This window comes from Lactuca sativa, chromosome 3 (genome assembly GCF_002870075.4).
Source record: "Lactuca sativa cultivar Salinas chromosome 3, Lsat_Salinas_v11, whole genome shotgun sequence".
NCBI lineage: Eukaryota > Viridiplantae > Streptophyta > Magnoliopsida > Asterales > Asteraceae > Lactuca > Lactuca sativa.
Genome location: NC_056625.2, coordinates 115860404 through 115875819, shown reverse-complemented (window position 1 = coordinate 115875819; position 15416 = coordinate 115860404). Strand labels below are relative to the sequence as shown.

Sequence of the window (15416 nt, the reverse complement as noted above, 5' to 3'; positions counted from 1 at the left end):
CTTAACAGTTTGTAGAAGTAGAAGAGAGGATGGATTTCAACAACCAAAGTCAGAAGGCTTCGATTTCTATATATAGCCTAAATTTAGAAACTCATGTCGTGAGTTTGGTAATGATTCGCTCATGGCTTGCGTCATCTGTCTACTTGCTCTGGAAGGGTCAATCAACCTGTTCACGTCGTGAACTCTGCACTCACGATGTGAATTCTGACATGTGTCGAAGTTTGTGCCCCGAACTTCATAAATTCATATCTTCCGCATACGAGTTCCATTTTTGACGCTCTTTATATCCACGTGTAGGTAAGATTATGCTCTACAACTTTCGTTTAGACATCGTCGGCTAATTTTGACTTTGTTTTAATATTAAATTTTTAACAGGCCGGGACAGGAAAAGTCTGTTAAAAATTCATAACTTCTTCATCCGACGTCCGTTTTCATCTGTCTTTTTACCGTTGTACTACTATTGTCGAGATCTTCAATTCTCGTTTAGGTTGCATCAGTTAAAAGTCTCTCGATCTCTATTTCGAGTTTTTAGTTGTCTACTGCTATATCTGAAACTTAGAAAAATCATAACTTCCTCATACGAAGTCAGATTTGGACGTTCGTTTTATGTACGTTTACGGTTTAATGATATCTACGACTTTCATTTAGATACCTAAGGCTAAAACGTATTTTATTGAAATTTCGTGTTTTACGCTTAACAGTGTTTTACCAGATTTGTCGCGGATCTTTGATTGGTCATAACTTCTTCATTATAACTCGGATTTTAGTGTTCTTTATATTTCTGAAAACTTTGCTACAACATCTACTACATTATTCATCCCAAATAAGATTTTAGAAAAGTTTAATTTTGACCTAAATTTGACTGGTGTCACAGGAAGAGTGTTATGCAGCTTGTCTACTCTCCTTCTGATTACTTCCACTGTGAAACTTCCTTCTGGCGTTAGTAAGCATGTCCATTTGTCATGACCAGGTTGTAGCTGACATGAAGCAATCTCCTATTTTAACCTGTCTAATTTTATGGATAATCATGCAACTAATGGACAAGATTTCCATTCCCAAAATCAAACTTCATGAAAAAGGAGAATTTAATTTGATGAATATGTTGAGCTGCCCTTAAAGACCGTATTTAATAATATTGATTTTCGTTTCACATTTTTCTTCATTTTTCCTTCGTTGGATAGTATTTATGACATTATATTTCTTTATAAACAGGTAAACCATAACTACCAATTTCCATGTACCTATTATAATCTAGACTATATTTCAGTTTTGTAAAATCTCGATTAAATCCCGATTAATCCTTAGACGTTAGTCGACCGACTAGAGGAAGCCTATCGATTAATCTCTGCATACAAAATGAGTGAAGCGGTAGAAAACAATAAAATTTTAACACTTTGAAAAAGTTATATATCAATAGAAACAATTTGAGAAATGATTAGTGTTATATTAATCATATTAAGTTATTTTTGATGATATTAATGGTATTTTTGAACTTTGTTATGATATTGGTCATATTTAATTTTTAAAAATTCAACCAATTAGCAATTAATGCTCATCAATTAATCATCGTCTAACCGATTAATCTCTTAACCTCAGTCTACCAACTAGTTAATGTCTAGCGTCCATTACAACCTTGTTATATATATATATATATATATATATATATATATATATATATATATATATATATATATATATATATATATATATATATATATATATATTAGTTTCATTGATTTTTGTTCATGAATTGATTTTTTTTAGAACGTCATAATAGAATTAAAAACAAACTAGCAATGAGCTAGAAAATGTCAAAAATTACAATCACCCGAATTTGTTTTACATTTCCTCCTCCATTAGAAATCCATAAATACGTTTTATTTATAACGTCATCAGAAATAGTAGATTTTTAGGTTTTGAAGTTCCAAAAGTTTGGGAGTTACGAAAATTCCAAAGGACCAAAAGATTGTCATAACCACAACATCAAAACATTTCCCAATAGGAGCCGAGAAGGGAGTGCCAAATACATCAACACTCAACCGTCTAGCAATGAGTAGCCAAATACCATATAATTCCTCACTAACCGTAAAAACTAAAAACATGTTCTACCATCTGGAAGATAGCAAGCAAGTCGGTTGATAATTTGCTAAAACAAGATTCCTTATTTCGTAATATGCATAATTATGAACTAATGATAAATGTTTTGATTGATACTAACATGATCTTTTCACGAGCAAGAATTCAAAATTCGTTACTAAAAAAGATAATGTCAAAAATAGTAATATATCTTTGATTAAGAATCTAAGTAAACATTAACTGATTTATTTAAAGGGAAAATGATACAAACGTCCCACAATGTTTCCAAAGTTTATCGATTCAATCCTTCAAATTATTTTTTGGCTTTATGAGGTATAAGGTAGGTTACGACCTACTCTTTTAGTCCCTTCAATCTCTAATAATTTGTAGACCATACGACATGTAACCATTTAGACCCAACAAAACTCAGCTTTTGCCTTTATAAAGCCAAAAAAAAAAAAAATTAAGTTTAGAGATCATTAAACCAAAACTCAAAAAATTCATAAAAACCACAACCTTTTGCATTCTTGATGTACATAAGCTACATGAGAGGCTACACCCATTAATATTTTGCTACCGAATAAACATGTTCGTTTATTCTTCTTGTTATTTTCACAATTTCGACCTAATTTTTCTTATTCTGTATCTGAAGATGAACATGACTGCTAAAATGAAGTAGAGCGAGCTTGATATTCTTCTTCGGGAACATTGGCTTTCTCAAGGTGATTTGTTTTTATACATGTCATATATGTTGTGTTATATACTATCTACAATGTTAAATTCTCAATTTTGTGTGTTTAGTAAACCATAATGTTTATTATTTCTCACTAATCAGTCGATTGATTTAGAGTGAAGGACAGGGGATTTATAGAAGAAGCAAACGCTAATTGAGGTACAAAAATGTCATGCAACAACCGAGAGAGAGCATCCAATCGTGAAACTGGAAATCAATGTCGATGGGAAAGAGAACAAAAATTTGATGAATAATTACAGTGGTGATGGATGCTTGGATGAATGGGAAGCTATAGTCGATGCTCTTGCAGTAGCCGATGACATTCAGAATTTCACCGGAACAAAATATTAATGGGTGTAGCCTCTACTTTAGCTTATTTACATCAAGAATGCAAAATGTTGTCGTTTTGTTGAATTCTTTGAGTTTTTGTTTAAATAATCCCCCGGCTTATAGTTTTTTGTTTTATAAGGAGAATCCAAAATTATAATTTAATAATTTTGAGTTTCGTTCATAAAGGATTCTTAAAAATTTTGTATTCCTATTTGAACATATATTATTCAAACATGTTTTTATGACCATGGCAGTTGACATTTAGCTCGCGAAATCCACATGGTTAGGGCCCACGGACAAACATCACATATATCATAACCAAAAAAGCACATGTTAATTGAATATTGACTTGGAAAACAATAGAACTCATTAGTAACCATCATAATTAATTAAACTCAACACCTCAAAATTAATGAAGGAGAATTCAATTTGATGAATATGTTCAGCAGCCCTTAAAGACCATATTAATAATATTTATTTATTTTTTTCACGTATTTCTTCATTTTACCCTCATTAGATAGTATCTATTAGGTTATATTTCTTTATAAACCGGTAAACCATAACTATACCAATTTCCGTGTATCTATTAATCTAGACTCTATATTAGTTTCATGAGTAAATTATATGAATGGTCCCTATGGTTTAGGGTAATTTACACGTTTGGTCCCTAACTTACTTTTTTAACTCGGAAGGTCCCTACTGTTATCTCACCCCTTCAATTTCACCACCACCAGAAGCAACCACAACATCCCCCTCATCTCTCCCTTACGACGAATCACAGCAGAGGCGGCACCACCACATCTAAAAGTCAAAACACACAACAAGGGCAGCGGCTAGAAGTGGTGGTGGCAGCAGGGGCGGTTAGGGTTTATGATGAAGATGTTGGTGGCGGCAGCTAGAGTGGTCGGATGACATTGGTGGTTGGTAGGGTTTAATAGTGAAGGGAAAGGCGGTTCCATCGATGGGTGTAGATCTGAAAATGGCGGCAATTTTTGGTTTTCAAGTGGACGGAGGAGGGTGACATTGGTAGCTCCGGCGACGAAGTATGGTGGTATCAATTTCTTAATAGAGGGAGTAAGGAGGTAGAAGGTAAACCGGTTGTGGTGGTGGTGAATACTATAGAAGGTAAAAAAAATTGGATGAAGGGAAAATATGAACAAGTCTTCTTAAGTAAAGCATTAACACACAAAAAATCATCATAAGGACAAAACTGACAAACCTTGAAAAACTTAAGGACTTTTATGTCAATAACTCTTTATTTCAACTAGAAGTTTTTACATCGAGATGGAAGGCATGCATCCCTATCCCTTTCTATATGACAAAACTAAGGTTGCGTTTAGTTACGGAAAAACAGTTTTCATTTTCGTTTTCTCTTTTCAGGTTTTTGTTTTCCGTTTTTAGTTTTCATTGAAAAATTTAGAAAACACGTTTAATTAAAACTTATTCAATTTTCATTTTCAGTTTTAGAAAATTAGAAAACGTATTTAGATGTCTATTTTCTATCGGTTTTCATTTTTAGAAAACGATAGCGATAGGGGTGGTGGTGGTAGCGGGTCGGCGGCGGTGGTGGTGACGGAAATTGTGGCGGCGGTGGTGGTGATGGTGATGGTGATGGTAGGTCGGTAATTGTGGTAGCGGTGTTGGGTGGATGTGTGTGTCTGTGTGTGTGTGTGTTTGTGGATGTGTGTGTGGGGTGGGGGTGTGGGTGTGGATTTGTGTGTGTGTATGTGTGTGTGTGTTTGTGGGAGGTGAGGGTAGATGTGTGTGTGTGTGTGTTTGTGGGGGTAGGGATGGGATTGGGGATGGGTGTATGTGTGTGTTTGTAGGTGTATGTGTGGGTGTAGGTAGGGGTATGGTGGGTTGGGGTGTTAAGGTGGAGGTAGGTAGAGGTGGATGAGATGAGAATGAGTGTGTGTTTATATCTTAGAAAAATGTTGGAATTAGAAAAATGTGGAAAACAATGATTATCATTTTTCAAAAAATTTCAAACTTCTTTGTAATTTTAGTAAACGGAAAATTTTCATTTTTCGTGAAAAACTTAGAAAAATAGACAAACTAAACGCGTTTTCAAAATTCTCATTTTTTTGGAAATTTTTCCGGAAAACGGCCTATTTTTCCGCAACTAAACACACCCTTATTCTTTTAGAAACTCTAGATCTATGTCATAACATTACTATATGTGACCCATTTAACTCTATTGAAAAGTTCTACAACATCTAGTGCAAGGAAACCAAAAGTATCAAAACGCAAATTATACAAACACATGTTGATTTTTCATGCATATTTTTTCATGTTTTGTGATGCATTTTTAAAGTAGTTCGCCCCATAGTGGAACCCCAGTCCACAAATCTACAAGAAGGGAAACACATGTAAGATCTACACATACGTGTTTTCCTTCAACCCATTAGAAATTAAAACGTCACAAGTTCACACACTTCTTTCTTAATCGAAACCCCGACTTGCCTTACTAGAGTCAACAAAAAGACGTTTTTGTTCTTGTGGATTGAGGTCTTTGGTCATCCCCAACATCAATGTTGCAATAATTTTTAATAAATAATAACTTAGAATTAATTGTGTAAAAGTTTCACGAACCGATTCGATAAAGAACAAACTAATAAATCGGGTAATAATGCAGATGAAGATGGTCTTGCAAATCGTCTTGTTTGTGGCGCTCAAATTAGGGGTAGACATTATTCGGTTTGGAACCAATAAAACTGAAACCAAATCTCAAAGCGGTTTTTGGTTTGGTTTCAAGAATTACTGAATTTACTTAATTAATTAAACACTATATTTCTTTGTACTTATAAAATTATATAGAAAAAAAAAATGAAGACATATTTTGATATTTCCTATTTCACAAGACACATCCAAAATCTCCAAAGTTTCCTTCTTCAACAACCCATTCTCCATATCTTTGTTATGCTTCATTTGGAACTTTATATTTGATGATTGGAACTTTGGATTTTATTTTTGGAAAAATTTACTTTTATGGATTTTATTTTTAACCATGATTCAAAAAAAAAAAAAAAAAAAAAACTAATTTTCATTTTCATGTTAGAATGGGGTATTAATAACCAGCTTTATGTTTCAACATTAAAAAGATAAAAGAGTTGGTTGTTATTTAAATGAAATAAGTAATGAAGTGAAACCAAATTAATTCTAAGCACGAAAATAATAAAACATCTGACATATAAAAATAAAAATAAAAATAAAAAAATAGTAAATACCGAAATTTTAATCAGAAATAGGCTCAGTAGCCTGAGTCAGCCAGGCCTTCTCGGATTCATTCAGATAGGGTGACAAGATCTCTTTACATTTGGCATGATAACTATTCACCCATTTTATTTCTTCATCCAACAACAGCTTCACATCAATTAACTTCTTCTGATATGGTGCCTGTATAAATAATAATAAATAAATAAAACACAAAACGATATAAAAATTCATTCAATAAATCTATTACACTACTTACCCATGTTATATGTTCAAATTCCAAATAACCTTTATTAGCGAAATTGAATTGTGTTGCTGCCTCCTTGATTATAAGCACATTTTCCAATCTTATTCCAAACTTTCCATCTTCGTAGTAACCAGGTTCTGAAATTAATTAATTAATTAATACTTTTATAAAATGGAAAATCCATAAAAAGTCTTTATATTTTTGCCTCATGATTGATTTTGTCCTTTTATATTTTTTTTATTCAATTAAGTCCCAAAAACCAGCAATTGTATTCGTTTCGACCCTTTTACTCGGTCAACAGCTCATTATTATAATTTCAAAAATTACACTTTTGGCCCAGATTTTAAATTTTATTACAAATTTGGTCCAGATTTCAAAATTTTGTTACACATTCATCCTAAAGTAGTTTTTTACATCTTTTTTTGTCAAAATTTTGTTTCGAATATGTTTTTTTGTTATATAAATTCATACTTATACAAAAAACATATTTTCACATAAAAAAACCTTTTTTCTATATAATTTTTAAAAAAAACATTTTTCTGTGAAAAACATGTTTTTTGTTTAAATATGATTTTATACAACAAAAAAAATACTCGAAACAAAATTTTGAAAAAAAAAAGATGTAAAAAACTAAAATTTATGATGAATTCGTAACAAAATTTTGAAATATAAGCCAAAAGTGTAAAGTTTTGACCAAATTTGTAATAAAATTTAAAATCTACGCCAAAAGTGTAATTTTTGAAAGTGGGATAACCTGTTGACCGGATAAAATGATCAAAATGAATACAATTACAAATTTTTGGGAGTTAATTGAATAAAAAAACAAACATATAAGGACCTAAACCAATTATCAGGCCAAAATATAAGAAATTTTATGGAATTTTCCTTTTATAAAAATGAGAAGATATATTTATTTATTTTACTTACCATCTGTAACAGTCATTGAAGCTTGAAGTGGGACACTTAAACCAGGTCTGAAACTGATGGAATGTGGTCCTGTTAACAAAAATAGGTTTAAAATATATATATATATATATATATATATATATATATATATATATATATATATATATATATATATAAAATTTGTAATTAAAAATTATAATTATAAATAAATAAATAAATAAATATAAGGTTTAACTTGCCTTCATGAACATTTAAGTAAGCGCCTATTCCATGACCAGTTCCATGTCTATAATCAAGACCATATGACCATAATGGAATCCGAGCAAGAACATCAAGAGAATGACCTGATTTTATTTTAATTAATAAATATTTAATAACTGATTTATAAAAATAAAAAAATGACAAAAAAAAAACCTAATGTTTACTTCACCTGTCGTTCCATTGGGAAAACGGGCATTACCCAAAGCAAAATGACCCTTGAGAACCTGTTTATGTATTAAATAAATGGAAATGGATTATCATTTTTTTTTCATTATCAGAAGTAGAAAGACCAATTTGCCCTTAGAAAAAAAAACGTACTGCGGTGTAACATTTTTTTTCATGTTCAGAAGGCTTCCCGAAATGAACAGTACGGGTTATGTCTGTTGTCCCATCCAGATACTTTGTAGAATAAAAATAAATAAAATAAAATAAGTATTTATTAATTTATAGAATATACAATAAAAAAGAAAAAAGAAAAAGAAAAACCTGTGCTCCAGAATCACAAAGATACATGCAATTTGGATCAAGTTCGGAGCATGTTTTGGGTTTTGGTTCATAGTGAATAATTGACCCGTTTGGACCAACTGATGAGATAGTAGGAAAGCTCAACCCTCTGAAATGCTACATTTTATATATATAAAATAAAATTTAATTTAATTATTTAATAAATTATAATTATAATTATTATATATTTTTTTTACCTCTTTTGCTGCACGGAATTCCTCTAGTTTATCACTTACTGAAACTTCTGTTAGTTTTGCATCTCCCCTGAAGAAATAAATCATCAGCAAAATATTTTAAAAAATTATAGACAAAAATATTTTTATATTTAAAAGAATAGAAACATACGTGGGTGTTTTGGTCTTTTGGCTTTCTGACTCCTTGAAGTAGCCTGAGGCCCCATAGAGTTCCTGCATCTGGACATTTGTGGAAGGGATAATAGAAGTAAGCTTTTTAAAACAGATGCTTAAAAAAAATATAAAGAACCCAAAGAATTCTGGAAAAGGGCAAAATGGGTATTTTGAAAGCATACCTGTTTATCCAGCCAAGCCAAATATTGCACAACAGCTGCACCATCGCGTATATGTGCGTTTTTTAGCCCCTCCATCTCTACAGGATTCTGAAAAGAATAAGGGCAAAATGGGTATTTTGAAACTGTAGAAGATTATGGAGTAGAAACTAGAAACCAGCATATCATTTTGAAGTGGAAAAGAACTTGATCACCCTGAATTACATGATCTCTTCAAGTTTTACAAGTCACACTGAAAAAACTTAGAATGGGGGTAAAATAGTAAAATTAAAATCCGATTTAAATAAATACATTACCTTAAGAGATTTTGGAAGGGATAAAGGTGACTGATGCAGGAAGACTTGATCAGGGTTTAGTTTTGAATACAAAGAATAGCAGCAACGAGGATCAACCCAAATTTTATGGCTACTATCTTCTGCATCATGTGCACCATTAGACTGTGTTCCCTTTGCTGATGTCAGCTGATTAGATGCAAGTAAAGCCACATCAGAGCTCACTGCTGTGTAGTCTTTAACTATGATATTGTTTTCCTCCAAATATGATTTTACCTGAAGAAAAAATATATATTTTTATCTTTTCATCTGCATACTAAAACTAAAACCCCCTTTTGTCCCAAAATTACATACCTCAGATGACAACTTTCTTTCATCAACATAAAAGAAAGCAGATGATGTTGTTACAACTGCAAATGAATGAACAACAGGAGAATAGGACACATCACCACCTCTGACATTATATAACCAAACAACCTGTAAACACATAATCATGATGAAATTGTTATAGATATCACAAGTGAATGAGTGATGAGTCAATATTTGATTATTGAACACGATTATTGTAGAGATGGAGTCTTACTTCATCAAGTGTTGTGATTATTATTCCACGAGTTTTTTCCTTTCTGAGATTATCGCGTAAATCTTTTAACTTGTCTGAAACTGAACGACCAGAAAATTTTAAGGGGTGTACATGAACAGGATTCATTTCAGCTTGTGGTTGATCCTTCCAAACTTCATCAACCAAGTTTTTAGTTGTGGGAACTAGTTTTTGTTGATTCTTTGCAAACAAAGACCTCCATTTCTGTGCAGTTTCTACAGATATGCACCAGAAATCAATACCGATTGCTGAATCTTGAGGTAAATTCTGATACAGAAGATGGAAACTTCATCAGTCAATAATCTCTTCTGAAATCAGAAAAAGAGGAAGGGGTGTGGAGTTACTGTGGATATCCATGAATCTACAGCTGGATCTTCCCCCATACGCATGAGCCTCCATTGGTTACTTAGTTGTTGTTCTGCCTGCAGAAAGTATCTTCCATCCGTCCAAAGGAGTGCTTCATTCGTTGTTACAAGAGCCAAACCTAAATAAGTTCATAACCAGTAAGCAAATGAATCATCAAAATCGCATCCACATGAAGAAGCACAAGTTCATCTGAGATGTTTGATTAGATTTACCAAATACCAATATCATTTCATATGAGTACTTGTTACACGATTCAAAACAATTTAAACAATTGTTCTTACAGAGTTTCAACGTTGGAATACAACTCGCGTGACATCAAAATCCAAAGCGTAGCGAAAACTCAACAAGTTTTCAACGCAGCTAAAATTAAACAAATCGAAAACTGTACATAAAAGAAAAACAGCAAAATCAATCCATTCAATGAACAGAACTAACCAGCACTTCCAGTAAATCCAGAAACGAAAGCGCGCCTCTTGTCTCTAGCAGATACATACTCGCTCTGCGACATCATTCAACAATAAAATATATCCGATCAGAAGAACTAATCCGATCACGAAGACTAAGAGACAAACCAACTATTGATTATGCCTCAATCAATTAGAAAATTCAACTACATATAGTTTGAAATAACAATAAACGGCGAAATACTATTACGATCAGAGAAGTTTAGATCAAACCTGATGATAATCTTCGGATGGAACAACTAGGGCATTGAGCGGTGGAGTATGTGAGGCCATTAACGATCTCAAAGCAGCGAGAATATCCGCCATCGCCGTTCTTCTCTAGAGTTCTCTGTGAGGGTTTATGATTGATCGATTGATTGAGTGATGAAGAAGCAGATACTACGACTTATCTATGTCTGTTGCTTTTCAGTTGGGGAAGATAGTCCTTTTCGGAGATGATAAGGAATTTTTTTCAATTACTCTTCTCAAAACATTTCCAAAATAATGGTTGAGTTTAAAATTTTCAAACAAAAACAAGTGTGAATGTGTGATATGGAATAAAATAAATTTTAAAAATTATATGATAATCAAATTTTAATATTTTGAGAATTGAACATAAGAAATTATTTATTTTGGTGGAAAGTTTGTATATTATAAAGTTAAAGTTTTATTATCGGTTAAAAATATACATTTTAGTTGACTTGTTAGCTTTTATCGAATTAGTAAAATTATAAGTTTGTTTCTTCGGTTTGCAATTTACCATAAATTTTCTTTTTACTATTTTGCCATTAATTCTGACATATATTTAAAAAAAAACATTTGTTTACCGTTTCAAAAGTTTACACGGTTAAAACTAGTAATAGGAATAAGAGGTTGAATGTTATGACTTATATTAATCAACATTTGGTCAAAAGTAATGTCTCTCACACTCTTCTAAATGGCCTCATATTGATAATTTCATTTTCAAATCGTTGTTGCCTATTCATCAACTTCTTCAAGCTTTATGACATCATGACATAGGAACAAAGATAATGGAGATGTGAAGTGTCGTTGTGGTGTTGAAGCTAGTTTCTCAGTTTCATAGACCTACAAAAATCCTCAAAGGATGCCTCAATTTTAGGTATTGCATAGCTTGAACAAGGAAGTTTAGGTAGTAAACTAACGTTTTATTATATTTTTTGCAGGATCTATTATTGTTGTTGTTCTTGTGGATTGATGAACAATTGTCAAACTAATACTACAAAGATTTAGGTTGCGTTTAGTTATGGGAAAACAATTTTCATTTTCCGTTTTTTGTTTTCCCTTTTCGGTTTTCGTTTTCCGTTTTCATTTTTCATTGAAAAATTTAGAAAACGTGTTTAGTTAAAACTTATTCATTTTTCATTTCCAGTTTTAGAAAATTAGAAAACATGTTTAGATGTGTATTTTTCTATCGGTTTTCATTTTTAGAAAACGGTAGCGGTGGTACGGTGTGGGTGGGGGAGGTGACAATAGCGCGTCGGTGGCCGTGGTGGTACTGACAGGCGATGGTGGTGGCGGCGGCAATTGTGTAAGTGGTGGTGATGGCGGTGGCGGCGATGGTGGTGGTGTTAGTGACGGGTTAGTGGTGGTGGTGGTGATGGTAGGTCGGTGATTGTTGTGGTGGTGTTGGGTGGGTAGGCGTGCGAGTGTGTGTTTTTGTGTGTGTGTGTGTGTGTGTTTGTGGGGGTAGGTGTGGGTTTGTGTGTGTGAGTGTGTGTGTCTGTGAGGGTGGGGGTGGGGGTAGGTGTGGGTTTGTGTGGTGTGGGTGTGTGTTTATGGGTTGGTATGTGTATGAGTGTGTGTGTGTGTGGGTGTGTTGGTGGGTATGTATGTGCGTGTGTGTAGGTGGGTATGTATGTGTGTGTGTGTGTTTGTGAGTGGGTGTGTGAGTGGATGGGTATATATGTGTGTGTATGTGTGTGTTTGTGAGTGGGTGTGTGAGTGGATGGCTATGTATGTGTGTGTGTGTGTTTGTGGGTTGGTGTGTGTGTGTGTTTGCGAGTGAGTGTGTGAGTGAATGGGTATGTATATGTGTGTGTGTGTTTGTGCGTTGGTGTGTGTGCGGGTGGGTGGGTGTGCGGGTGGGTGTGTTTGGGGGTGTGTATGTATGTGTGTGTGGGGGTTGGGGGTGTTAAGGTGGGGGTAGGTAGAGGTGGATGGGGTGGGAGTGGATGTGTGTTTATATTTTAGAAAATTTTTGAAATTAGAAAAATGTGGAAAACAATGATTATCAGTTTTCCAAAAATTTCCAACTTCTTTGTAATTTTAGATAACAGAAAATTTTCATTTTCCCTGAAAAATTTAGAAAAATAGACGAACTAAACGCGTTTTCAAAATTCTCATTTTTCTTGGAAAATTTTTCCGGAAAACGGCCTATTTTTTCGTAACTAAACGCACCCTTAATGTTCCATATGCATGATTGTTGCAAATGCAAAAATGGCCACCTTCAAATAAAGAAGCTTGAAAAGAGAATTTTCCTCTTGATGATGATGTGCTTATTGGAGTCATTCTCATGGTTGGGTTTATAATATGGACTAAAGTCTTGTAACTCATTGGAAGAGTTTTATATGTAACACTAACAATAACAACAATACCTAAGTTGCATATCAACAAGGTAAGGGGTATAATACTCGACAGTCCTAGCAAGGAGACTGCTTCCGTAGAAGACCTCCGATAAATGAAAATAAAATCAAAATATAAAAAGATTTGAGATAAGAATAAACAAAAGCTCATATTGGATTTTCCGTACAAAAAAATGTCACGTTTATAAAGAAAACAATGGTGTATTTCCGAAAAAAAAAAAAAAAAAAAGGAACTGATAAGCTAAAAGATTGAAGATAAAAACATTTGCATGTAAAGAAGAGCAAAGGTCAAATAGAAAACATGAAAGGATATACAACTAATGATATCAAGTACTAGCCTAAACAAAAAAAGAAGAAGCTAGATTGCTAGATCATACACTACACAAAGACTACTTTGCTAACCAAATCCTATGTCCTCACAGTTTTTATCTTAGAGATAACTCATTCAAGTCTAATCTCACACTATTTTTCCACGCTCTTCTCAGGAGACCTCTCCTTCTCGCCCCTCAAATGTGATCGTCTCCGCTCTCCTAATAACAGTTTTCGCTATGTCTCCAATGTACATGTCCAAATCATTTTAAGCTTCATTTCCTTAATTTGTCGATCATCGACGCCACCCCCAATAAGCTCTTAAATGACGAGTATGGTATCTTGTCCAACAATGTTCTGCCACACGTCTACGTCAACATTCTCATGCCTATAACATCCATCTTCTTCTAATGATCCTTCTTGATTAGCCAACATTTGGATCTACACAACAATAACGACCTTATCGGCTTATCGCCACCTTATAAAATCCCCCATTTAGTTTTAACGCGCCTTCTTATCGTACAAAACCCATGTTGATGTCCTCCACTTTAACCATTCCGTCTTTATGCAGTGTGTAACATCATCATCCACACCCCTTTCTTATAGATAAGAGAACTCGTGTACTTGAAACTCTCCTTAGGGTGTAAAACATGGTCACCGATGCTTACTTCTAATTCTTCACTAATTTACTCCCACCAAAATTGCACCACATATATTCTGTCTTAGCAATGTTGATACATAGCCCTTTTTGCCTGTTGAAGTTTCCAGGTTTCCGGACTAGAAATCAACTCAATCTTCAACTCAACCACCAAAACAATATCGTCAACATAAGCAATCAACTTCTACACACAGTGTTGTTATGCTTATTATTTATATGAACCATGATATCACATTTGATCAATCTGTAATACCATCTTTTCTCCAAGCTACTTAAAATCATTGAATGCTAAAGGAAAATAGAAAGCCATAAACCATTTAGGAAAATATGTGAGTATTAATGATTGTAAACAATGAAAACAACATGATAAAAAAAGTACAATCATAACTAGTGTTTACAAAGTTTTATGAACTCCTAATATTTGTCTTAATAAACATTAGAGTTGCCAAACACCATCTTGTCCATCCATATTGTATAAGGAACATGAAGGAATGAAAAATTAAGAAAAAAAAAGCATTAAGAAAATAACAATGGTATCATAACTTTGTTTGAAGAAATTTTATTTCTTTAAAGTCTCATATTAAACTTAAAATTTTCGTAAACTACATATTTCTACAAAAATATCAAAATCTTGCAAAATTTTAATCCCGCTAATACCATTATAAATAGACTCATATAAATATATTAAATTGCATTAATCGATATCATGACCAAAAGATGGTTCACTTTCAAGAGCAGGAATTTCACATGTGAGACAAAGAAGATCACATGGAGAAAAAAACAAAACAAAAAGATAAACAACGACTCCAAAAATAAGATAGATGATAACCTTGTCTGGTGGAATAATGGGGTTCAATAGTCAAGTATATATAATAGTGAAAGCTACTTACTTAAAAAAATGAAAGATACATATACCAACACAACATGACCCAAATTGTATCTTTTTACGCCAAGTGATATATGGATAAAGTGATTATGTGAGGAAAATGTATGTTTGGAAAAACTATTGTATATATAAAATTATTTTAGAATGAAAGAATCAACTAACTATTTTATCTTTAAAATTTCTAAAAAAAAAAAAAACAAATTTCATAATATTCATCATTTTAGCAAAATTCCGAAAGAAATTGAGAGGTGAAAAGACAAATAGGTAAATGGATAGTGTCTTAATACGTTAAGCCAAAAAAATTGTTTAACCGGTTACGTCTTTATATCCAAATCATGGGCTTCTTTCTTTTATTGGTTCATTAAGTCTTCTATGAATAAATTGACTAAATAAGTAATGATGTCTATCTGAATAAAATGTTACACAACATATAACATATGTTTTTTTTCTAAGCTAAATAAGTTATCTAAGTGTGACTAAAT

At 32.8% G+C, this 15416-nt stretch overlaps 1 protein-coding gene across 2 annotated transcripts; it reads right to left on the bottom strand.

The window, feature by feature from the left end:
• Positions 1-6239: 6239 nt before the first annotated feature.
• On the bottom strand, positions 6240-10984 carry LOC111892370 (aminopeptidase P1). 2 transcript variants are annotated; one of them, XM_052769385.1, is made up of 16 exons: positions 10713-10984; positions 10471-10534; positions 10014-10153; positions 9652-9936; positions 9423-9545; positions 9093-9344; positions 8800-8886; positions 8616-8683; positions 8468-8534; positions 8253-8387; positions 8085-8165; positions 7936-7990; positions 7745-7849; positions 7527-7595; positions 6612-6736; positions 6240-6535 (listed from the first exon to the last, which is right to left on the bottom strand). In XM_052769385.1, the coding sequence occupies exons 1-16, from the start codon at positions 10803-10805 to the stop codon at positions 6374-6376; spliced, it is 1911 nt and encodes a 636-aa protein (XP_052625345.1). In that variant the 5' UTR covers positions 10806-10984; the 3' UTR covers positions 6240-6373. The 2 variants fall into 2 exon arrangements, with proteins under 2 accessions (XP_052625345.1, XP_052625346.1); XM_052769386.1 differs by lacking the exons at positions 10471-10534; positions 10713-10984 and adding an exon at positions 10317-10422.
• Positions 10985-15416: the final 4432 nt, after the last annotated feature.